At 42.5% G+C, this 24,558-nt stretch overlaps 1 protein-coding gene and 1 long non-coding RNA gene across 11 annotated transcripts in view; one reads left to right on the forward strand and one right to left on the reverse strand.

The window, feature by feature from the left end:
• Positions 1 to 24,558, reverse strand: part of MRTFB (myocardin related transcription factor B) — a 197,518-nt gene that overhangs the window by 51,896 nt on the left and 121,064 nt on the right. For all 10 annotated transcript variants that reach the window (XM_060648555.3, XM_060648548.3, XM_060648556.3 and 7 more), the window contains 3 exons: positions 6,516 to 6,581; positions 4,429 to 4,484; positions 3,116 to 3,191 (listed from right to left, as the gene is read on the reverse strand). In XM_060648555.3, the coding sequence (XP_060504538.2) occupies positions 3,116 to 3,191; positions 4,429 to 4,484; positions 6,516 to 6,581 (198 nt within the window). The remainder of the gene's footprint in view (positions 1 to 3,115; positions 3,192 to 4,428; positions 4,485 to 6,515; positions 6,582 to 24,558) is intronic.
• Positions 73 to 8,423, forward strand: LOC132689103 (uncharacterized). Its single transcript, XR_009614863.3, has 3 exons — positions 73 to 144; positions 3,365 to 3,516; positions 6,316 to 8,423. It is a non-coding gene; the product is annotated as an uncharacterized LOC132689103 (long non-coding RNA).

The raw sequence follows: 24,558 nt of genomic DNA on the forward strand, positions 1-24,558 counted from the left end.
GAATCTGGGTTTATTTCTGGGTATATAACCTTGGAACATTCAATTACATAGTCCTATGTCATAAAGATAGATGTCAATGGTCATAAAGAAGGCTCGGCTCATCTACTTGCAAACAGGAAGTTGTACAACAAATGCAAAAGTAACGTAAGTATCCTAGCTCATTCATCTGGGTAACTGTGTCAATGACTTGGCTTCTGGTACCTCTCATTAACATTTTATTACATTGTTCTAAATAATGTTTAGAAGTGATTAAAAACATGGTGAGATGTTAACCCCAAATTCTGAGTTGACAGTTGCCTGCCAGTTAAATTATATAGCAGAAGGTCTTTTAATGAAAATCCCCATAAATAATCTCAGGATTAACTGATGTTCTCTTTTTAGTGGGTACAATGTCCTGGCTGAAGCCCAAAGCACACCAAAAGCCCACGGCCCGTGAATTACTCCCCAGCACATCCGAGTGCTTCTCCTTCCACCAGCTGAATTACATGCTTACCAAAACTCAACCTTGATGGTCCACAAAACAGTTCATATCATTTCATATCTGCTGTCAACACATAATTTAACTACATCTTATAGGAAAATGATAAACTTCAAAAATAAGACTATTTCTTGGGAACCTAAGTTAAAGCCTTTGGAATGATTTGATAAAGGTGGGTTATTACAGAATAAGTCACTGTCAAATTAGGGCAATTAACAACTAAAATATTTGGGAAAAATTATAAAATCTAGGATTTTCCAACTCAGATTGCTTTTCAAGTGTCTTTATGTTGTTTTTTCCACCCTAAATGGAAATTGTAGATGACGTATGATAGCTGTGCTTCATGCAAGAAAGATGATGTGAACTCCATTCACTTCCCTAATGAGGGCCCTGGTCTTAAGTCAGAGTATTGGTAATAAATGCACATTTCTGTAAGTGAAGATAACATGTGTGACCTCTCATTTTTAACATTTTCCTGTATAACCTTAGGCTGTGGCCCCCATCTTATTACATAAACCACTTCTAACCACACAGGAAGATGACAGGTAGAGAGAATGAGACCATGCAAATCACTCTTAGGGTGATTTTAAATGCTGTTGTTAAGATCTAGGTAGGACAGTCTTCTGCCTTTCTCCTTTCTCCCATCAACATTTCCATATCAGGAATATGTCTGGAATGAAAATATCCCGAAAGTAAATAATTAGACGCTGGGATATTGGTATGTTTCTGTTTTTGGTCTTGTGATCTCCTCATCTCCACGATGCTGAGGTTAGATTTTAGCTGAACTTCAGAAAAATAATTTAGACTTTTGCCTGCCAAACATCCAATTCAATCAAAATTGGGGTAATGTTAAGATAAGTTGGGGGGTTTGAAGTTATTTTTTAAAATTACAAATGATATATATTCTTTCTTTAAAAATCCCAACTTGAGAACAGATACTAAAAAAACATCACTTACGGGACGCTCATGCACATAGTTGGGTTTTTAACCATTGGGTAATCTTTTCTTCTTCTTCTTCTTCTTCTTTTTTTAAAGCAAATATGATTCTTTTTGATAGTTAAATGTATTTGCTTTGGTTTTAATTATATTAATAAAGCCTGTTACAATTAGAAGGCAAGGTGAAACAGACAGCATTGTTCCTTCAAAAATGTCCTTTATAGGTCAAGGTATTTTTAGGTGCAGAAGGAGCCCCGTCCCCAGTTACTTACCACCACAATTGCTTCCTGAAGATTCACTTAACCCTGACATTTTTTGGTAGCTGTTTCTACCCTACCACTTGAGTTCTGGAAAAGCTTTTTTAGCCCAATGGACTTCTGAGAACACACTAAGAGTAGTGGAAGGCATATACCCGTCACTTCCCACCCCAGATATGGAGATAGTCACATAATCATAGATTCTTTGGATTAGAAGAGACCCTACTTGGGGATGCAGATACCAACTTGCTACTTGGAATTTGTTTACAACATCCTACTGTGGTGTCATCCTGTGCTTCGTCCCCACCACAACAGCCTGTTTACTGCCATCGAGCCCTTTTCACAATCTGTAATTCATTTGTTTTGCCTGTTTATTATCTGTCCCTGCTACTAGATTGTAAACTTCATGAAAGCAGGCATCGATCTGGCTCATTTGCTGGGTCTCTGGGGTCTAGTTCACTGGCCAATGAATGACCACCTCAAATGAGCATAACCATATTGCTTCTGGAAGAGTTTTAAACATGTCTGACCTTCAGGATATTACTCCTTATGATGAGCGACAATCTAATACTTTATAATATCAACCTAATTCTAATACTAACTCTATCATTAGACCAGAGGAATAAGTATAATATTCCTACTTGAGAAGGGTCTCTGAATCTTTGTGAGAAATTTCCAGATTCTTTCTGTATCATCTCAGGGTTTAACACACTCAAGACTATCACGGGGTCAAGCTCCTAGTCCTTGCTTAATAAATCAGTCTGAGGAACAAAACAATGAAAGAAAACGTACTCAGGAGCTTATGCGGGGGGTGGGGGGGGGGATACTTTCAAGAATGCTCTGTCTTTAGACAGAAAAACATTCTGGTATGAGTCATGTGTCTCACTAGAGACAGAACAGAACTGTCCCTACCAGCTTCACAAGTGATGAAGCTAGACCACTGAGGAAATCCGGTGGGCTAAGTGGAGAGTATTTATATTAATGGTCAGATCAAGCTGGACTGTTGTGGGTACGTAACGACAAACAAAAGATGTTAGGTGTGGGCAGTGCACCAGGTAGATATAACAGGGTCCATCCAGATAGGTGAAAATCTAGGGTTACACTTGTGGCCACTGTACCCTTTATGACTTAATGGGAAAATATTCCTCACTGATGAAGAAATCCTCTGGACCAAAAATGTTTTTCCAGAACAGATGGTAGAGACATCTACAGCACCAGTTGGTGGGGCAGAGTCAGTTCATCAATTGGTTATTTGGAGAATCAAGCCTTCCCCATGTATCTAACATAACATTTTAGCTTTGGGTCTTCATGTTGGCTATCCAATTTGGAGGATGTCAGCCTGTGGGGTAAAAAGTTATTAAGATGGGAATAAACAGCAATGGTGGAATTCTCACTTCTTTTCTTGAGAAAATGCAGCAAAATAAGCAGAAATAAACATTTTTACCTTCTAAAATGTGCATCCTGACAAGTTCAGAACGATCTGGTCGGCTCCGAATCTTATGCTTCAAAAAGTTTTCAGTCTTGAGAGAGAGAGAGAGAAAGAGAGAGAAAGAGAGAGAGAGAGAGAGAGAGAGAGAGAGAAAGAGAGAGAAGAGAAGAGAAGAGAAGAGAAGAGAAGAGAAGAGAAGAGAAGAGAGTGAGTCTTACTATAAATTGTTTATGACTTATTGTGGTTTTGCATTTTTCTCTCAAGGTACTCCATTTAAGTAAATTGTATACTCTTCGGTCATGATTTTGAGAAGAAAAGAGTAGCAATTAGTACTTTGAAGAGCTATTATCCAATACATAATTTAAACTGCAGCCTTCAAAACTGCACAGGCAACTTGAAATGCATGCTGGCATAAAGTAAGCACTTTACAGACTTTTATTTTAAAACTTGGAAAAGGCAAAAGGCTCATAATTTGCACAGACATAGGATTTTGATCATTTAAATATCTAATAGCTACACTTCAGGTCAAGTAAAAATCCACCTAAATAACAAATTTCTTTAAAATCCTAATGTGTTTTCATTGATGAATTCATATCCTTGATCATACTTTCTTACTCAGAAAGGTTCTCAACTGAAACAATAAGGCTTTCAAATGGGTTTTATATTTTATAAGATTCTAAGAGATCATTATCGCCTTCTGGGAAAATTCCTACGGAATTTTTGGAACATGCTTATTTTCATATTGCATGATAGAAGTATTCCCTAAAGCAAAAAGAATGAATGTGCATAATGGTACTTTTAAACAAAAGTAATGAACATGAATTCGATGTGCAAATGGCATGGAAAACTCTCAAAGAATAGAGCGGAGTTGAAACACAGCAACTTCTTTAATTCAGCCAGATTCTCCTGCCCTTGGTCAAACGTACAGCTGACGCAGACCCAGTAAGGAAACCACCTAAAGATGTGTGGTTGTCGGGACACCACTTGGGCTGTCGGTCTGCTGGGGTAACAGGCGGCAGAAATACTCCATGGTTATTCTAAAACCTGTTGGTATGCCCCAGCACTGAAATGAAGAAATGCGATTTGTCCTTTATGTACAAAACCAGTTACTGGTTTTAAAAGAACAAAATTTGAACATCATGCGTTTTCTACAAACTTCCAAGATTCAACTACCCCAGAATATATAACTCTGGAAGCCACCTGTCCTGAAAATACACTGCATTTTCTCTATGGATATATTTAGGAGTAAGATTGCTACTTGCCCACAGGTACTTTAAAATACAAGAGAGAAGCAGAGAAGCAGAACCTCTGAAACTGAAATTTCTTACTCTGGCTCGTTCCAAGCTTTTTATCTGCTCATGGAATGCAGCTGGGCTCTTCAAAGCTGTGAGAAGAATAAGAACCATGTAGACAGACGAGTTAATATTTCAGCCAAACGTTAGGGTACATTATGTTGATGTTCCTTCTTAATCTTACTAGTTTGCATCTACAGTTCCATTTATTACTAGTTCCTTTAGGAGATCTGCAAAATTTGAAACCTTAGACGTTTCAGAATTAAAATCATATATTCACAAATAAAACAAGTGAACATTGAGGATAGAGTTGTACACATAATGACAATACAAGTACCAGGTCAGACTAGTTGGAGCCAACAGTTGGGCCAAATTACCATCACCAAGGGAACCGCGTGATGACTCCTTGATGGGTCTTTGCTCTGAGTGGCCATAAAAGATACCAGAAAAAGCCCAAATGTCCAGAGGACGTTTAGCCTAGGAGTGGTCTAACCTTGAACACGAGGACATGCTACACTTTCTGTCTAGCAGAGCTGAATTACCATTCACTGAGACCCCACAATGGACATAGTCCTTCGCCCTGTGGTCAATCACAGTTATATCGTGGCTGATCGTCACCACCTCGCAAGGTAGGTATCAGGCCAAGTACAGACAAAAGGCTCAAAGTGGTTACCCAAATTCTCGAAGCCATATAGCTAAATTGTGATCAAAGTGCAATCTAAGTCTAGCATTGTGAATTAGAAGGTGTCATGATCTTTCTATTGTACCACGGTGCAACTCACCCTAAAGACCTAATGATTCTTTAATATGTTAACTACTAGTACTTTAAATATTCCAAAATCCCAGAGGGAGGATAAGCAGTGTTTTACTAAAACATCATTTACTACAGTATTTCTATCAATTATCTTTGCAAAATCTTTTGTGTGTATGTCCACCTGTAAGAACTACAGGCAGTCAGACGCTGTGCATAGGATTTGGGCTAGGTTTACATGGGCCGTCACCTCTAAAACTTGACTCTCTGGGTAGGATTATTTTCAGCTCTGGTACCTGAAGCACTGCAAAGATTCCCAGGAGACAAGCCCATACAGGTTTCTGTCTAGGGAGCAGCTCCCAAAATCAGACTAGAGCTGGCTTGGCAGTGGTGTTTTAAATATCACTGATACTATTTAATTGATTGGTTCATCATTGGGAATGTGGTAGAGAAATCTGGCAGATCCTCAAACCACCTTTTGAGTCTATCATAATACTAGATTCAAAATATTTAGATACTCAATTAATAGTAGTCCAGAAAAGTTTTATTGGGAAAAAAGTCTACTGCAGAGAACTGTTCTCATAAGCCAAAAAAAGGTAGGGAAGCATAAATTCATTTTGTAATTTCTTCTTAGTCTTTTAAAGCCATATAAATTACTTCTTCGAGAGATCAATTTTTAGACAAATATCCATATAAATAATCATAACACCAAAGCAACCACTCTTCCACCTCTAAAACAGGAAATTACCTCCAAACTTGGTGAGCAAAGGTAAGAAGGCAACAGGCAAATATTCTAGAATTAATCAACTCTAAAAAATGAAGGCCTCGAAATACCTCCAAATTATCTACTTGGGCAAGAAAGATTTTATTAATTATAAACAGAATGTGTATTAGTCCTGTAACCGAGATGCACTTAATTACAGACCAGACTGTACTGTATCAAGGATAATTAACTTGAATTAAATAAAGTAGAACAAGTTTTAAAATTAATTTTATCACGTTACTTTTGCAAGTCAAAGTAACACTGGACCTGTTAGGCAGAGAGGAGTCTGATGATTTCAAAACTAACACGAGGGCTCATGTTGGAAGTGAGAACTGATTTCAACCTAACTACCCCGTTTTCAAGGTGTTCTTTGTGTAATACAGAATTAATTCAAGCCCATCTTTTACAGTGCATCTGGTTTTCAAAATGTTCTTTGAGAGGATTCTCTTAGGCTGGCAGCGCTGATGCCCGATTTTCCGTATCAGCTCACGTGGACGCCGTATACTGACTACGTGGACACAACTGAAAGCAGAGTGCGGTCCAGGTTCTTCCCGGACGGGTGCGCTTTGTTACATCACACTGGAGGCGACAGTGACACTGAAATCTTACGTGGCATGATGCCCTGGTCCACCAGCTGTTCTCTCGTCCTCCTCTGTTGGAGCCTCAGCTGGAGCACTGTGAAAAGGAAAGGATCACCACTGAGTTTATCGGCAACTGCAGGTGCCAACTAGCGGATCCCGGAGGAGATACAACTACGCTTTATTAAACCCCTTCTACTTCATAAGCGAGTGAGGATAATACCTGGCACCGTCCAACTTGTAAAAAGAAAACCGATTTGTAGTTTCTGCCAGTTTGGTGAGCTCGGAAGTTCCCTTGGCTTCTTTTTTGTTTAGTTAGTTCATAATCTTAATTTGATGAATATAGCTAAGTATTTGTTGTTTAAATACAATGACAACATACTCTGCAAATAAACAAAAATAGTTGGCTTATACCTAAGTTAAGACTTGGGAATAAAAAATTTTAACTTGTAGAAATAGAAATATGAGATTCCTTGACATTAATTGGCTTTTTTTTTTTTAAAGCAACAAAAATTTATTTTAAGATTGACTTATTCGGAGAGATTTGCTCCATCTGGAACGAGTTTTAAATAGCTTTAATGAAGGCCAAGTATATAACAAAAATTAGACCTGTGAGGTATTACTAATGACCCAAAGGAAAATTTCTAAATTAAGAACTTAAAGTTTAATAATCTTTGCACAAACATCACACCATGTCTCACTCTACAAGTTCTAAAAAAAGCCAAAATCAATCGATATCTTATCTTTTTAATGAAGAGAAGAAAGAATAAATCATTAGAATTTGTAGAGAATGAAGTATACGTCACAAAATGTGAAAATCCAGTTTGCCACATTTAATAAAAAAAAAAGTTTCCCCTGTATTTCTCCAGCAGCTTCCTTTCCTAGCATCTATTTTTGTCTGGAAAACGAGCCGATCTTCACAAAAGAATTACGTGAAGTAACTTTGAAAAATACTTTCCTTGGTTTACCTTATGTTCAATTTTAAGTTTCTATTTTGATTTTTGTGGTTTCATCTATGGATGAAAACCAAGGTTAGGATTATTAAGGGTCTGAGTAAGGTTTGCCAATATGCTAAAAAAAAAAATTACCTCTATGTACTTCTGGAAGAAAGAGAGAGAATTTTCTAGCAAGGGGGTGATGGCTGGCCCGAGAGGCTAGCTCAGGCCAGTCACGCACCCAGGCTCAAACAATATGCAAATGATGGCTCCTAGTTGTAACGACCCCCTGAGATCCAAAGGCACAGGGCCCAGGGCCCTTATATCCTTTGCTTTTTGCTTGCCCTTGTGCTGGGTGCACAGCACAGTCCTAGAGACAGTTCCAAAACAGTCTAGACTGCAAAATGGCTTGTAAACACATTTTCTTATTCAATGCTAGATATGAATGTCATCCTTTACTAAATGCTGAAAAATTTTTTTTGCTTCTTTTGGGGGCCGTAGGGATCACAAAGCATCAATGACCTCCCATTTAGAACCGAAGCAACTGACCTAAGATTCTATCACATAAAGCCAAAGAAAAATTTGATGAGTCAAAAAAATACAGGCACATGTTTCTCCCAGTAAAATGGCTTGTGATACTTTGAATCAATTATGCTCTAACACAAAGATCGTTTCCCTGATAACTTACAGTTTCCTGAGGACAGTATGTTCCCATCAAGGTACTTCACTAGGAACAAAAACAGCCAAAGAGATGACCTATGAACAGGATAGCACCCAAACGGCTGCATCCTCTAACATTCTTCTGTGAATGCTAAAGCTAACACTTGTCTGAACTTGAGACGGTCATTTCAAGAGGCCGAATCCCAAGAAGAGGAATACTGAGGGGAGAAAAGGGTCAGAACCAGCTCCAGTTCAAAGGCTGACACTTCTGGAACACGGTGGTCCATGTCTGCTGATGGATCTCTAGCAGTGGCAGCCTTCCTTTCTCACAAGGGGGTCCTCAAAGAAAGGTGTAAAATAGAAAGAGTAATGAAAACATCAACAGCCCCCTTCTTTGGTTTAAAACAAACAAACAAAGCACCGTACTTGTGAGACATTGTGAGACACACGTATCAAACACGATACAGATCTTTAGGGTGCGTGGCATCTCGGGATGATGGACACATTTGCAACAGCTTCATCTGCAAACCACAGTGACAACAGTAAGCCACAGTAAGCCGTAAGCGTCTCCTGACTGCACGCGGGTCAGCAGCCCTCATGCACTTTGCTGGCAGCCCTGCCCGCCATCAGGTCTTTGACTAGACATCACATTCTCATGCTGACATGCAAAGTGCGTGTGCTACCAGGAGGGTACCACACAACGTGGACGCACGTCACCGATGGTGAAGACGAAGCAAACACCAAACACAAACCACGTGTGTTTTCCATCCAGGTTCCTACGTGGCAAAACAAAGCACCTTTCTTATGCCATACTGCTTGCAGGGAGGGGAATCATCTTGCCCATCGATTCCCTTCTCATTGCCTCTGTAACCTTCCCAAGAAGCAACATCATCGTGCTACAGCGCTACTCAAAGCAGGGGAGGCGGGCAGCCTTCGTCTCCTAAGAGCCACGTACTGAGTGTCCGCTCGTGACTGCACGGAACACGTGTGGGATGCACGGCCAAGGGCGGCAGGAGCAGCAACGGCCAGGAATGGAGGGTGTGTGTCGAAGCAAAGACGTGAGGAAGAACATGAATGGAAGAGGCAGAGGTACAGATGACAGTCAGGGTGTAAGCCTGATGACCCAGTCTGGCTTAGTTTTCACCTCTAACAGAAGGGGGGCGGCCCTGGACACACTGCACCGACTGTCAGGCACAACGCCCCGTGGAGAGCCTCGGGTACGTTGCCACTTTGGGTCAGTGTTAAAACACAATTACAGTATTTGCCCACATTAAATATAACCAGTCACTCACAACCTGATGGAAGCTCTTCTGAGAATTTATAAAAAGTACAAATAGGTACAGGCTCATGATTCTGGGAAACAGCAAACCTCCTTTGGGTACTTCCCACTCAGCCCGTCAGTAAAAAAGTTCACGTATCATAAGCGACAACCAGTCCGCACCCCAAAGGCAGAACGTCCAGCCCAGGAGAGGCGAGGATGGAATGATGCACACAGTGTGGCTGTTCCACGGCACTGGAAAACCGGAGCTGGCAGAACCGGAAGCTGAGCCAGAGCAGCGAAGGCGCGAGGGGTCCTGAAGACAGAGGACCTGACTCTGTTAGTAATCAGAGCGCCACTTGTAGTTGTGGGATCAAGATGCTTTCTCGACTTTCTCTGGGGCCCTTATGAATCCGGCCCGGAGACCATTTTCCTCCCTTGTAGGCTCCACACTCGTGCTCCCGTGGACACAGGGAAGGCCCGGCCCGCTGACCTCTGCCGGGCCTGCCGCACGGTTGTCGTTCTTAAGACAAAGGAGTAAACTGCTATCCCGGATGGTCTCTGGAAAAGTGACACACTCTGCGTGTGTCGGTAAGACTGCACTTCTGTAGCCACGAAGGCAAGACTAGAGGCTGGTCCGGCAGGTGCTTTCTTGGGGTGGCGGCGGGTGGCCGAACAGTTGCCTAAGAAGCCAACGTCCCGGACAATGGCCTTGCGTCTGAAAAATGAACCTCAGAGTGTCCTCCCTGGTGCCGAGATGGGCGGATCAACTGAGCTACTGGGCTGACACCACAGCCTCCATCCTATTAGGAGATTAACTAAAACTGAGGGTTCTCCATAGCCACTTTGCAAATACTACACGCAAGAGAAGAAAACATGTAAATCTAGAGAATTCTGAGGGAGAAAAAACCATAGTTCCAAACAGTCAGCGAGCGGCTACATCGTTTCAGAAAACAAAGGACACGGTAATAACAGAGCAAAGAGAATTCACGTTACCATTGCTCTTATTTGAACATTTTCAAAGAATGCCTTTGTCTTTGAAAAATGTAGAAATGAAAACAATCCAACACATGATCCTGGTAAGTCCTTCAGTTTAAAATTGTTGAGTTTAAACTCATCTGATTTTCTCAACAACGGGGGGGGGGGGGGTTAGATATAAAAGATACGTATCTCATTATACAGCTAGCACTGTACTCTCTGTGTAAAAGCAAATACCTCAAGTTGAGAATTCTACGACAGCTCTGTTTCCTGATGACAAGACTCACAAGAGGTGCTCAAAGGACCTCCATCAACGAAGGGAGAGGAAGTGACAGAGCCATTTGCATACTGTATGTGGCACATCTTTCTTAATTAGCCGAGTCCAAGTCTTTTATTTTTTATTAGAAGAAAAACTTTTCATCTAAGAGTCAGATATGTTCATTACACAGGCTAAGGAAATATACCAAAGGAGGAGGAAGAAACTAAGCAACAAAATCCCTGAGTATATCACCCAGACACACAACTACTGCAACCATACTGGGGTATTTCCTCTGTCTCTTATCTAGGCCTAAGTTTGGACCCTCTGCTTCCACACATCATACCGTACATGTAATGAAAAACACTCTTATTTTAACGACTACACATTCTTTGGCGCTCACACTCCATGGTCTACTAAATATCTGCCTGTCATTTAGCACGGGGGTCGTTCCCAATTTATGCAACTATATACAATGATGCTATGGTGGAATTTTTGTGTATAAAGTTTGTTCCTTACTTCCAGGTATTTCCCTAATTCCTAGAAGGAGTAATACCTCTAGTGGTCCATAGAAGGTATGGCCGTGAAGTAGTGAGATGCATTTCTTCGGGGGCAAACCAGCATCTTTGGAAATTATAGCAGATGGGGGAGGGCGTGAATACAGACTACTTTACATCTACTTCATGTAGAGAAAAAAAATTCTTAATTATTGAATTTTCCCAAGGTGGACAGGTCTTAATACTTTTTAAGGCTAACCTTCAGGGCTTACTCTTATATTTCAGCAGAGAGGAAAAAGCACAAGCAATTTAAAAAATTCTATTTTGTGCTATTCTTTACTACAACAGATGAAAACAATAAATGTGTCAAGGGAAGTGCTGGAGGCTTGTTCTTTTTTTTTTTTTTTTTAAAGAGATGTAAAACTTGGATTTTTAAGCACCGTTCCAAAAAATGAAAGGGAGCTTATTCAATGTTAAAGAGGAAATGTCTCTGTTATACGGCATCACAGATACTCTACACATTGAAGAGTATTTTCTTTTAGTTCCTTTCCCCTGCTTTTTGTTAAATGGATTAAAATGCTTTTGGAACAAAATTTCCAGGTTAGTTTCTAATAGAAAAAAAAAAAAGAAACATAATATGCAATAATGTCGTTCACGTAATACTTACACCCCACTTCAAAATTTTCAGCCGCTTTATGAACCAAGGCGATTTGTCTGTTCTTTTTTTTCCGTAAGTAGAACGTTTGAAGTGCTTCTATAATATGACATAAAGTGCTTTTTCACTCTAAAGGAAAAAAGCCCCATATTATGCAGCATTTTAATAACATACAACAGTTGAGCATGAACTGGATAAGCCAGAGCAACGTGCAGTTTTGGCGCAAAGGGCTTGCGAGGGGACATCTGAGGACTGTATACTACAAAAACAGGGCAGAAATGACCCTTTCTGGGAAGCAGTGTGGCAGTGGGCCATGATCTTGGAAATTCTCAATAAATAGCCAGTTTCACTTATGGGGTACGAAGGAGGGTGGGACAAGAAGGGGAGGGGACATAAGCAGCTGTCGGTGCGTCAGAGAACCTGACTGTGGGACATCGGGCAGGATAAACCGCAGAATCACGGGGAATGAAAACCCAAAATCCTGAGCAGTCAAGGGAAGGCCGGCTAACCAGAGGCCAAAGCAAAGATGGAAAACCAAAGAATACTCTGGAATTGATGATGTATCGACTCTGAAGTCAATACCAGGCAAATACCAGTCAAAACCAGGCCCTGGTTTCAGTTTTTCAATTTAATTTTATTTTTTCAAACAGATGTTTGAGGAAAGGGAATAAAGTGATTGGGGTTTGGCAAAAATCTATTACGGACCGTTTAAACTACATTAACTTAGGGGCCTGGGGTGCCTGGGTGGCTCAGTCTGTTAGGCGTCCAACTACGGCTCAGGTCATGACCTCACAGTTGGCGGCTCTGAGCCCTGCGTTGGGCACACTGCTGTCAGCAGCCCACTTTGTATCCCCAGGGTCCCTCTCTCTCTGCCCTTCCCCCACTAGCACTCTCTCTCAAAAATAAATTAACATTTAAAATAAATTAGGGGCCTGATGCTATGAAAACAAGACAATGTTATCATCATAACATCTTTTCAACAGATATGGGAGGGAGTGACGGGCCCCTAAGTCACATCTTAGGACAGTGAAGCCTGAGGGCCCCATTCAGTCCTGGATGCAGTGGCTTATTAAAGTGGCAGTTGAGTGGTAAAATGTACAACTACATTTGCTTACAGGTAAGGCCGAAAATTTGAAGTCTTGGAAAAATGTGATATTGAAATAGCAAAAGATTGATGAACTTTTCCTTGTCCTTAAAAATAAATGTTTAAAAAGGTGGTAGTTATTAATACTGTACTATGACCACTATTACTCCAGATGCTTGGGAAAAATTACCATTTTTTGCCCCAAATATAAAACCATAAGGATTGTTAAAAAGACTTTATTATTTTTTAAAGCAGTTTTAGATTTACAACAAAACTGAGAGGGAAGGACAGATTTCCCACATACCCCTGCCCCCACACATACAGTCTCCCCCATTATCAGCAAGGTTTTAAAAAATTTAATCCCACCAAGATTCGCATGTTCTTGGTGTGGACGGGTACTCTGTAGTCAGAAGGTAAGCAGTCATATCCTGAGAATTCCATCTGGGCCCGGGTCTCAGAAATACACCACTATATGTACCACCAATGCCTCTATTCAAAATCCATGTTTTAGGGAGAATCTTTTCTATTTATTTGTTGAAATAAAAGTGACACACACACATAAAAAAGGCATTAAAAAGAACAGTGAATGTTGGTCCATCCCGCTCCCCACCTCTAGTCCTCCACCATAAAGGAAAGCACTGGGAAGCTTCCATGGCTCCAGAGGTGTTCTGTGAATATTCCCAGAATATTAAATATAAAATATGCAAAGGAGATGTATGGGGTGGGATCTTACTATTCATGTAGTTTGGTGATGTGCTTTAAAACACCCCACGAAATCTAGCTCATTCTTACCAGCTGTGTTAACGGCTGTATCTAATGTGTGGAGGTCTCAATTGTATACACATTAAGTCTCTAGGTTTTTTGCTATTATAAACCAGGCTGCGGTGATTGTCCTCATTCATTTTTTTGGTATCCTTTCATGATGATGATGATTATATAAAATGTATGATAACAGAATATGCACTTCAAATTCTGATAGGGGTGCTTTTCAATCCAAATGGTTTCAGCACTCTGTAGTCCCACTTACGACGTAAGAGAGGACACTTCTGTTCGTCCCTTCCCCAGTATGTGCACCATCGTGTCTTAAGTTTAAATTCAGAAACAAAGATCACTTCCACTCACCCCAGACCACTGGCAAATATCATGCCAAAAATGATAGTAAAATTTGATATAACTAATAAGGAGTAAGGGACCAAAAGACATCAAAAGAATTAGGGAGGGTGATGGGGCAGGTTTTTGACTGAATGTGGAGACATTTACGGTTGTCAGAAGCTCTAGTTAAGCTTTCTGTTGCAAACCTCGTATTTATTCATAAACCTGGAAGAATTTTCTGATGTTCCTGGGTAGAAACCTCAAGCACAAGACATCTCATTTTTTCCCCTTTCAACACAGCTGAGAGATGTACTAGACAGATTTAAGATATATTTAGAATAAAATCAACCAGTATGTGGTAAGAGACTGGATGCTGGGCTTGAAGGGGGAAGACACAACCAAGATGGCTCCTGCGTTTCGGGCTTAAGCACCTGGGTAGACCGGTGATTGAGACGAACAACGCAAGTTGGCCATTTGGGAGCTCGGTCTCGGACGTGTGTGAATTATAAGTGCAGATGTCAAAGTGACGATGGCTCTGGGGGTCCAGATTTCAGAAGGCAGGTCTTGGAAGCAGACTGAAATTTGAAAGTCGTCACTTATGTGGCATTTAAAGCCCTGAGAGTCCGCCGAGCTGGAGAATACGGAAAGAGAAGGCAAAGGAAGCCCGGGACTCAGCAACGAGGAACAAGGAACGTTAACAATTAAAAGCCCACTTATGGGTCAGCGAGGGGATGAAGAAGACCCAGCAAAGGAAGTCGAGGAAGCCGTCTGTGAAGGAAGAGGAGCCTGGAGAGTGGTGTAAAAGTATTTTCTATAAGGGGGTCATGAGGAGCTACTACTCGGAGGGATGGATGTAAGTCAGACCAGAGGAGGCATATGGAGTAAAGGAGGGGCAAGGGTGTGAATGACGTCAACGGAAGCAATGCTTTCAAGATGGTGCCCATGAAGGCAGGAGAGAAGGCGCAAAGCTTCAAGCCGGAACATACTGGAGCAAGTCTATAACAGATGAAGAGCAAGAGAGAGGAATGGGGAGGGGAGGGGAGGGAAAGGGGAGAACGGGCTGAATGAACAGGAAGTTAGAATGAACAGGAGAGTAGGAGGCGGCAGGTCCCTTGAAGGGAAGGGCGTCGGAGCACACAGAGACAGCTTCTGCTAAGAGCTCCTTCTTCTGGTGCAACAGGAGGGCAAACAGAACGGGGCAGAGCTGCAGGTAGGTATACAGATCTGGATTGGGCTGTCCAGAGACTTGCCAATGACGCCTTCTATTTCCTCGAAGGAGGAGGAAGCCAGGCGACGCGCTGAAAGTGAGGCGAGGGAGGAAAAGGTCAGTCTGAGGCCAATGCAAGAGGTGCGAAACAGTCGCTGCAGACGCTGAAGAGCAGGGTGAAAAGAGAAACAGGTTATTTGTTCCCGAGATGCTCCGACTAATGGTGGCAACAGCTTGGGGGACAGAAGTCACTCAGGAAACTGGCAGGTCGCTCGTCAGCTCTGAACGTTATCACTGTGATCAGAGAAAGAGACCACGAGATACAAAATCACGACGTCTGGCAGTTCTCCCTAAAGCTCAGCAAACCAAGTTTTCGTCACGAGCAGTTGGAGCCCAGCAATTCCCCGTCTGGGTGAACCAGAAAGAATGGACGGCAGGGGCTCAGACACACGGGTGCATCCGTGTGTGTGGCGGCACCGCTGACAGTCCGCAGAAGTTGGGGACGGTCCCCAAGTCAGCAGCGCATCAATGGATGAACGCGCTGCGGTCCGTCCACACAACGGAACAGAATCCAGCCATAAAAAGGAATGTAGCACGGACAGGTGCTGCCACACGGACGAACCTGGAAAACACGATGCTCAGTGAAAGACGCCAGACACAAAGGCCACCTGGTGGACCTGAGACAGAGTTCAGAGTGGGGACTGCTATGAACTGGGGTGGGGGGTGGGGGGTGGGAGGGGGGCGTGGGAGCAACTGCTTAACAGCTGCGAGGTTTTCTTTGGGGTGATGAAATGTTTTGGAACCAGAGGTGTGTCTGAGCAACCTGGTGAATACTACTAAATGCCTCTGAATCGTTCACTCTAAAATGGTTAAGTTTTTCTTATATGAATTTTAGCTCAATTAAAAAAAAAAAACACGTCAGCAGAACAAGAGACCTTAAGACACGAATAACTCAATAACCAAATTTCTCATTTCTCACCCACTCCTAGCTAGCCCTCACCACAACTCCATTAACCACTAACGCTGACTCCATCTTTTAATAATGTGATAATATAGTCACAGCTACATTTTACACTCGCTGTCACACTGAATTCTAGGTTGTGCTGGGGCTGTTCTGGCCCCTATTTCCCCTTCTAGACCACATCCCTATATTCTAGCATCTTCTGCAATGCTCACAGTATAGAAGTTTCAATCAACACGTTTTACTTAACTTTGCACGGTAGACTTACAGTATGTAACGGAGTTGAAGTTTCTAAGGAAAGAAAGCTCTGCCAATTTTTTTTTTTAATACTAGGCCAAATTTAAGAAGAGATCAACAGAAGAATTTTCGAGAGGCAAGGGCTTATCATGGGCAGAACCAAGATTATTTCAGTTTGTTGTAGGAATCTGAGGCTGGGGTATTTTTGAATTACTGTGGGTGGTAGAACAGAAAATAAAATTTAATACAGGACGACTAATAAGGGAAGGTGAAGGCAAAGGAGTCAAGAAAACCATGAAAACCTGGCAGATACCAGTTTGTTTTCATCTCCACTTACAATTACTGTAAAATTCATGATGCATTAAGGAAGAGAAAAAGCACTCAAGGACTCTCACACATGACAAAAGGGAGCAACCAAAGATCACAGACCTCTGGCTTTATTTTCAGGGCTCTAACTTGCCAATTACAAAGTAAGCCTCTTCTTTAAGTGATGCTACAAACTAGAAAGCACAAAGAGGCCCCAAATAAAGTGGTGGCTTGTCTTCTAAGAGCCACGCCATCTGCACTGACGCGCAGGCTTCCCGGACCACGGCTTCCTTTCTGGAGCAACGCAGTTACGTACGGAGTGTACGTAAATCGACACTCCGACATGACAAAGGGGCAAGCAGCACTGTGATCAGGAATTTTTATATTATGATTATTTTCCACTGAAGAAAGGGAGACAACATCAAATTAACTAAAAAAAAAAAAAAAAAAAAAACTGCACAGGGGTGCCTGGGTGGCTCAGTTGGTTAAGCGACTGACTCCGGCTCAGCTCATGATCTTGCGGTCTGTGAGTTCGAGCCCCACGTCAGGCTCTGGGCTCTGTGCTGGAAGCTCAGAGCCCGGCACCGGTTTCGGATTCTGTGTCTACCCCTCTCTCTGCCCTTCCTCCACTCGCACTGTGTCTCTCTCTGTCTCTCAAAAATAAATAAACTTTAAAAAATTAAACAAAAACTGCACATATTAGTGTTTGAAAAAGTTCTTAGACGACAGAGGAAATATTGCCTTTCTTTCCAATGTCAGAAAGCCTACTGTAGCCTATGAACTCCCCGGGGGTGGGGGATGTGGGAAGGGGCAGGTGAGACAAACTTTGGAATTCTAAACTTGCTGGTAAGGAGGTCGCAGTCTAAAATGCACCATTTAGCCTCTATTAGGAATTAAAAGCAAAAATGAAGTAGAAACGAAAATGCGAACAGTCCAGGCTAACATGCGATAGGTTTCCTGAATTATTCTGCAGCATGAGGTCAGGAAGACCATGTTTTCAACATGCAGCTTTGGAAATTTACAGGCACTTTGATAACTCCGTGGTTGGCTGCTGCTTCTGTTACCATGGAAACAGACTGCTAAAAATGGGGCATGTTTCTTTAAACTGATCATACCTTCACACAAATTCCCTTCTCCTTTTTGTCAAAAGTTGGAATGAATTTAAAGTATGCCTCTCGTGGTATGACAACGTGATGTCAAGCTGGGGGGCCTGGTACAGAACAGCAGGGGTAACATCAGTCTGTGGCACGCATACAGAAGGATATTACACATATATGCGTTTTAAAACATCTCATTTGGTTAAAGAGTGGTGGAAATAAAGTACCTAGTGGCATAAAAGGAAGTATAACGCAAATATCAGGCACTTTGAAAGCAACATCATCCACTTAACTGCCTCATCACCAGCAACGTAAAGAGGTTAAAACAATACTTGATTTCTTTCTTGTTGATAACGGATTTTTAATCTGTAGGACCCTACTGGCTCTATCCCCGAACTTCCACATTTCTTACCCTACATGGTTCCCAGAGAAGATAATATTTTTCTTATTTTGGGGGCAATCAGAACTTCTCTATTCCACCACCACCACATCAGAATTCCAGTGGGCAGCTCTCGCTAGAGGTGCCGTTGAGTAAAAGCATCTTCCTAACTGCTCTAAGCTGGGAAGATGTACGCGGCATAAAACATTCTGCAATGTCTTAACGTAAATGCCTGAGGCAGGTTCTCTGAGTAAAAGGACAAGTGACAATGAAACAGGAAAACTTTGGCATATTAGGTACCTCCGATTTTTCCCAGACTAGAAAGCACATGCCACTCTTTTGAGGTCACTTGATCCTGGCTCAATGGCTTGGTTTTTCTGCCTACTTTGTGGATTTAGAAATGGGCCGCACACACACACACACACATGCCAATCTGCCCAGGAAAACAAGAGAACTGAGAAGTGGGCTAACCTGTGTGCTCTCCTAGCACCCCAGCGACTGTATGTGATGGTGCAGACGAAGGGGTGAGCTGCGGCCTGTCAGGCCAATAGAGTAGGGTGGGGTGGGGAGGAGAGGCATTCTGGGAGAAAAGAGTGATGGAGGGACAGAAAAATGTGACCCGCTTCTGGACACAGGGGAGGGCCCTCACTTGATGGAGAGGCCCGAGTGGGTGGGGCGAGATGAGGAGGCAGCTTTTGGTCTACTAGAGTCAAGACCCCTATAAAGACTGTATTTGAGGAAGGGGACCTCGACGACAAGGGTGTGGCTGTGGTGCAATAATGCTGTGGATAGGAGAAAGAAATACTGTTGAGGTAGAAGTGACAGATCTGGTGACAGGACTCGGTGACAGGTTATGAGGAGGAGGTCAGGGATCAGCCCTATTCAGGTGTCCACCATGAGTCAACAGGTGGACAGAGGTGCCCTCAACTGCGACAGGACACTGGAGGAGTGGGTCTCATGGGAAGGAGAAGCCGGCTGGTGTCGCCAGGTTGAGGACTGCACAGGCCTGGAACCCGCGAGAGAGGCGTGACCATCCCTCACTGGACCAAAGTACACATGGGTTTCTTCTTTATCTTTTACGCATGTGTGCTCATTTTTACTCCTATATTATCATTTACTTTCTCACTTTTTGGGCTGTGAGCTCCTTGCATGCTGGCATAATACTATGCATGCTCAAATTTCTGCAAAACGGAATTATTTCTAATAAAAAAATTAAATAATTTCATCTCAAAAAGAGCACGCACCCATTTTCTTTTTAAAAACACTGACTCATGTCTGGGAAGAGGGACCTTTTACCTTTTCCATCACACCTGTATGTTATTTCAATTTCTGAAAAGGACCATATCCTACTCTTTGAAATTACTTTTTTTTTTTTTTTTTTTTTTTTTTTTTTATTTATTTTTGGGACAGAGAGAGACAGAGCATGAACGGGGGAAGGGCAGAGAGAGAGGGAGACACAGAATCGGAAACAGGCTCCAGGCTCCGAGCCATCAGCCCAGAGCCTGACGCGGGGCTCGAACTCACGGACCGCGAGATCGTGACCTGGCTGAAGTCGGACGCTTAACCGACTGCGCCACCCAGGCGCCCCTGAAATTACTTTTTTAATGTTAACTTGGTGATATCTCACTGTACAACACTTTGAATTTTGTAGAACACTGACAGAAAACAAAGAAAGGAGACATTCCCAGAGAAATCAAAATAGTTGTAAAACTCAAGTGCTTTTACTGTAAAGCTTTGTAGCATTCTTTATTTCAACTGCCTATTTGTCTCTCCCACCATGGCTCAATAAATGTATTTTAGTTAGGTCAACAACAGAATCAAGATTGCACTATTACATTTTGTTAATTTTTGCTTACTTTGAAGGAGCTTAGACAAAGCCTATCTGAAAAGGGAGAGCGGCCAGATTTTGGCAAAAATCAAACCATAAATAACAATGCTAGCAATCTAGTGATGGTCCAGGGATCACTCTGTATATCTCCACAGTGCCTTAAGGAACCAATGCATTCCATTTGGGGGTTATTAGTTTATAGCTAATTATAAATTATATCTGATGGGAATAGTTCAAATGGTATTCTGCTTAAGAAGGCAGGGAGGTAGATAATACTCTTTAAATCCTTGTTGCATAATAATGTGTCTATGAGATAGATGCAGGACACTGGGGGTGAGGTATGAAAATGATCCAAATAAGGATTCTATCCCCCCAAATCATTACGGCCTAACAGTGAAGATAATAAAGATACAATAGCAAAAGGTAAGGGGTGCCTGGGTGGCTCAGCCAGTTAAGCATCTGACTTCGGCTCAGGTCATGATCTCACAGTTCGTGGGTTCGAACCCTGCATCGGGCTCTGTGCTGCCAGCTCGGAGCCTGGAGCCTGCTTCTGATTCTGTGTCCCTCTCTCACTCTGCCCCTCCCCCGCTCATGCTCGCTGCTCGCTCTCTCTTGCCCTCAAGAATAAACATTAAAAAAAATTAAAAACAAAAACCCAGCAAGACGTAAAATGCCATAGACAGACGCAGATCAAGTTATCGGGAACATACAGAGGGAGGAAATTATTCTTAGCTGATAGGGTCAAGTGACTTTCTTTAGGAAATGACATCGGGATTGGGTTTTCCCAGACTCAGCCTGCAGAGCTGAGGTGAGAGGAACATGGTGAGCAGGGGCGTGGAGTGAGGGGAGAGCAACACCATCTTTCACAGAACTTTCGACACCGGAGGCAATCTTTTATCATCTGCGCCGCTCAATACGGCTGGCTCTAACCACCTGCGCCTAATGTGATGAAGGAGCTGGATTTTAAACAAAGTGTTTCATTTTAATTACTTTAAATTTAAAGAGCCACACACAGCTAATGGGCAGCGCAGGTACAGCACGCATGAGATGATTTCCAACATTTAGAAAAGTTCTGGCGTTTAGGGAAAGGTATTTGTTTCATCTCTCCTCCCCAGCATGGCCTGCTTAGAGGATTTCAGACAAAGGTGCACTATCTTCTTACACAGCCACAGCCCAGCACACCGCGTCGATCCCCCCACGGTTTCCTATGCCACCTACCATGAACTTTCACACCCTTTATCTCTGCTGGGATTCACCGGCCTGTGACAGAAGTAGGAACGTGGCCCCCCAGTCTGGAAGCCTTCCCCCCGCCCACACCCACGGGCTGGACAACGCGACAGGAGCCCAGATCCCCCAGTCACCGAGAGGACAGCTGACCAGGGTGGCAGTCTGATCCACCTTGGGCAGTGCTGAGCGAGAAATGCACTTTGGTTCAAACGCTGAGTCTTGGGGCTGTCAGAGCAGTCCGTTTTGGTGAAAGGAAATTAATAGACAGCCCCGTTTTCTTTCTGTGGTTTTTATTCTCACCATGAGAGAGCTCTGGAAACTGGACATCCATTTTCCTGTTTAATTGTAACTAGCTGGTAGCACCGGTATTATGATTTGTTATCTTAATAATGACTCCGATTAAACCACTCAATTGGATTAAATCATCTCAACTTATTTGATTTTTCTTCAAAATCTGTAATTATTAATTCTTCAGTTGTCAAGTCAGTGATTTGTAATATCCTTTAGTTCTAGAACCAGAAATGAAATTTAAATCTCATCCATTTTGCACACAAACAAAATGTTCAAAGCCTTCTGTGGACAAGTCAAAGGCCGAGGCTCCCTGCTGCTGCTTTGACAAAACAAACTAGTCTAAGGAGAGTGTTCTGTTTTGAATTTCACCAGGAGAATCCGCGATGCTTACGGCTAGCCTCACCTAAAGCAACTGATAATGAAATTCCCCACTACGCACACGGACTGGTATTTACCAGGAACTTTATATAAGCATTCACAAAGCTGCGAGGTCATAGGCTTCGTTATCCCAACAGTTCTTTGGTTTGTGATGACGACTCCTCGTAGGCTGACGGTACTTGGAACATCTTCCTCTTAACTTTTCAGTAGGTATTACTACCTTTTCTTGTTCAGGAGCTGCAGAGACTCCCTGAAGCCCGACACTATTTGCTAGTACGTCTGCTTTTCCCCCTAATAATAATTCTGGCTAACCAGCACTGTCAACAGTAACAGGAATTCTGCAATATCCTAATGTAAGTAAGAAACAGGGCAACACTGGACTCCCAAGCCCTTACAGTCGGCACACGTCAGAAACACCACAGAGACCGAGCAGTGTCCATGCCATTAGAACTAAATGGACCAAAATCCATCGTTCCTCATTACCTGGAAACTCGCGGTCTCGAAAGAAAAAAAAAAAAAAAAATCCCAGCAGCCGTTCTTTCAAATAAACCAACTTTGCCAAAAAGGAGTGGAAAATGAAACGCTACTGATGTGAAATATCCTAAGTATTTTTAGTGCCCTTCACACGTGAGGCAGAAACCTTCAGACACTAATAGTCACTTGTCTATGTGTCTCTTTTGACAGAACGGCGTAGGATCTAATGAGACTCCAGGGCATTTTCGTGTTTCCACAACTGCTGCTGTGTCAATCAACTTTCACGGATCAATACAACTAACATATGGTCCGAGGCCGAAAAGCAGAAGAAACTCAGTAAAGGGTTGTCCCAACGTCGTCCTCTAGAGTCCGATGAGCTGACCACCGGTACTCATCGGCGGGCAGGGACCGTGACACCGTGAATTCCAGGAGTTCGATCTTGCACAGGAACGTTATTTTCATACTACTCCAAACAAAAAGGGCTCTCTGCAAAATTTCTCCTGTTTTTTCCTGTTCTAATTAAACCCAGGTCTAATCTCTCTTTCACTGTCACTAACTTGGAGGTAACAGATTATCCTTGATATCTATGGGTTTGCTTGTCCCTCCCCCCCCCCCCACCCCCCGCCACCACCCAGCCCTATCTCTGGCAGAAAACGAGTAGAAATGCAATCTCTTGAGGTATAAAGAAAACCCTGTTCAATGCAGCTGTGATGAGAGACTAATTTGATCCAAACACATCTGTGGAGTGTTTTAAAATATGAAAGTTCTCTCCCTTTACCTCTTTATACCTATGAGCTTATATGACAGTAATATTTCTCTATGTGGTAAATATATACCTATATCTATATCTATATCTATATACGGAATTTTAAAAACTAAAACTTAAATAGAAGGAAAAAGTAACAAAGGGCTGAAAAAAAGACAAGAGGGATGACAGAATGGCATCAAACTGGACACCTCATAAAAACAGTATCAGGTACGTACTGCTTTTCCTCCTTGTACAAATGAGGACAGAAATTAAGGCTCAGAGCAGTGAACTTGTCCAGGGTCACAAAGCTAGAAAATGGTGTGCCTGGGACCTGATCCCAAGTATATCTCACTTGAGAGTCCATGTTCTTGCTCATGTGACATTACGCTGTCACACAAGTTTAAATGGAAGGCATGGTCACAATCGTTAGGGAAACAACCTGTACCTTATGTAATCATGTCAACTCTGCTTTGCTGTGCTTGTTGGTAATTCTACCCGGTTTTTATATTTTTAATCCTTGCTTCCAGGCTCCTTCATCAAGCTCTGCGGTTGGGACATCTCCATTTTCCTCCATTTCCTCAGTTTTCAAGTAGCACAAAAATTGTTTTTAAATTTAAGATATTAATAGGAGCCTAACACACGAACTTGACTTAAATGATACACACACAGCTAATTCTTAACTTTTTTTTAAGTTACAATTTAAAAACCTTAAGTTCCCTCAGGGAATCTCTAGAATGTGTCCTAAAAACCCCACTGGTATCGATTTTAGAAGAATCCACAGTAAGGCTTGCTGCGCACAAGCAGAGTCGACCCCATTGTTTGATTCCTGGTAACAGCTATTTATACATGATTGTGTTTGTTTTGATCGAGAGGTTTTTTTCTACCTGTACTTAAAAGTAGTTCAACTTTAAAAAGTCCCACTGTTGTTTCTTCTTACTATCTTTCAATTCCGTAACAATCCCTACCGTCACATTCTCATATTCTAAGTGAGCAAAAAAGGGGGCAATATGCTTTTGGAAGAAGCTCAGACTCCTGCTCAGGCAGGTAAGTCTACATTTACTCTCTGGGTCTAGGAGGTGAGCAAGAGCGAGTGGAGAGGTGAGGGGGTGGCTGATGGCCGGAGCGGAAAGCAGATAAAAGGAAAAGAGGATATTGTGGGGGTTTTTTTCTCCCAAAGAACACTAGAAAATCAAACTTCAAAGTCAACAAGCATGGCGAGGGGTGGCCTTCAGGATCCCAAATTCAGGAAAAACTTCATGTCAGTAGGTCCTCTATTTCCTGAACCATGGCCCTTGCTCTCCAGCTGCTGCAGCGGAGCACAGATGGCACCAGTCTTGCCACACTTCAGTATATGCCGGGACGGGGGACAGCAATGCTCACACCTTTGGCCATCTTCTCACGTCAGTCACTGAGGTGCTGTGCAGTGGCCATCAACAGTGATCGCCGGCATTCACAAGCTTATTTTATGCCTTGTTAAAAACCCCCACGAAACTAAGCAATGCGTTTTTAAAAAACAAAACAAAACA

The sequence above is a fragment of the Panthera onca genome, chromosome E3, assembly GCF_046562875.1.
Source record: "Panthera onca isolate mPanOnc1 chromosome E3, mPanOnc1 haplotype 2, whole genome shotgun sequence".
NCBI classification, from domain to species: domain Eukaryota; kingdom Metazoa; phylum Chordata; class Mammalia; order Carnivora; family Felidae; genus Panthera; species Panthera onca.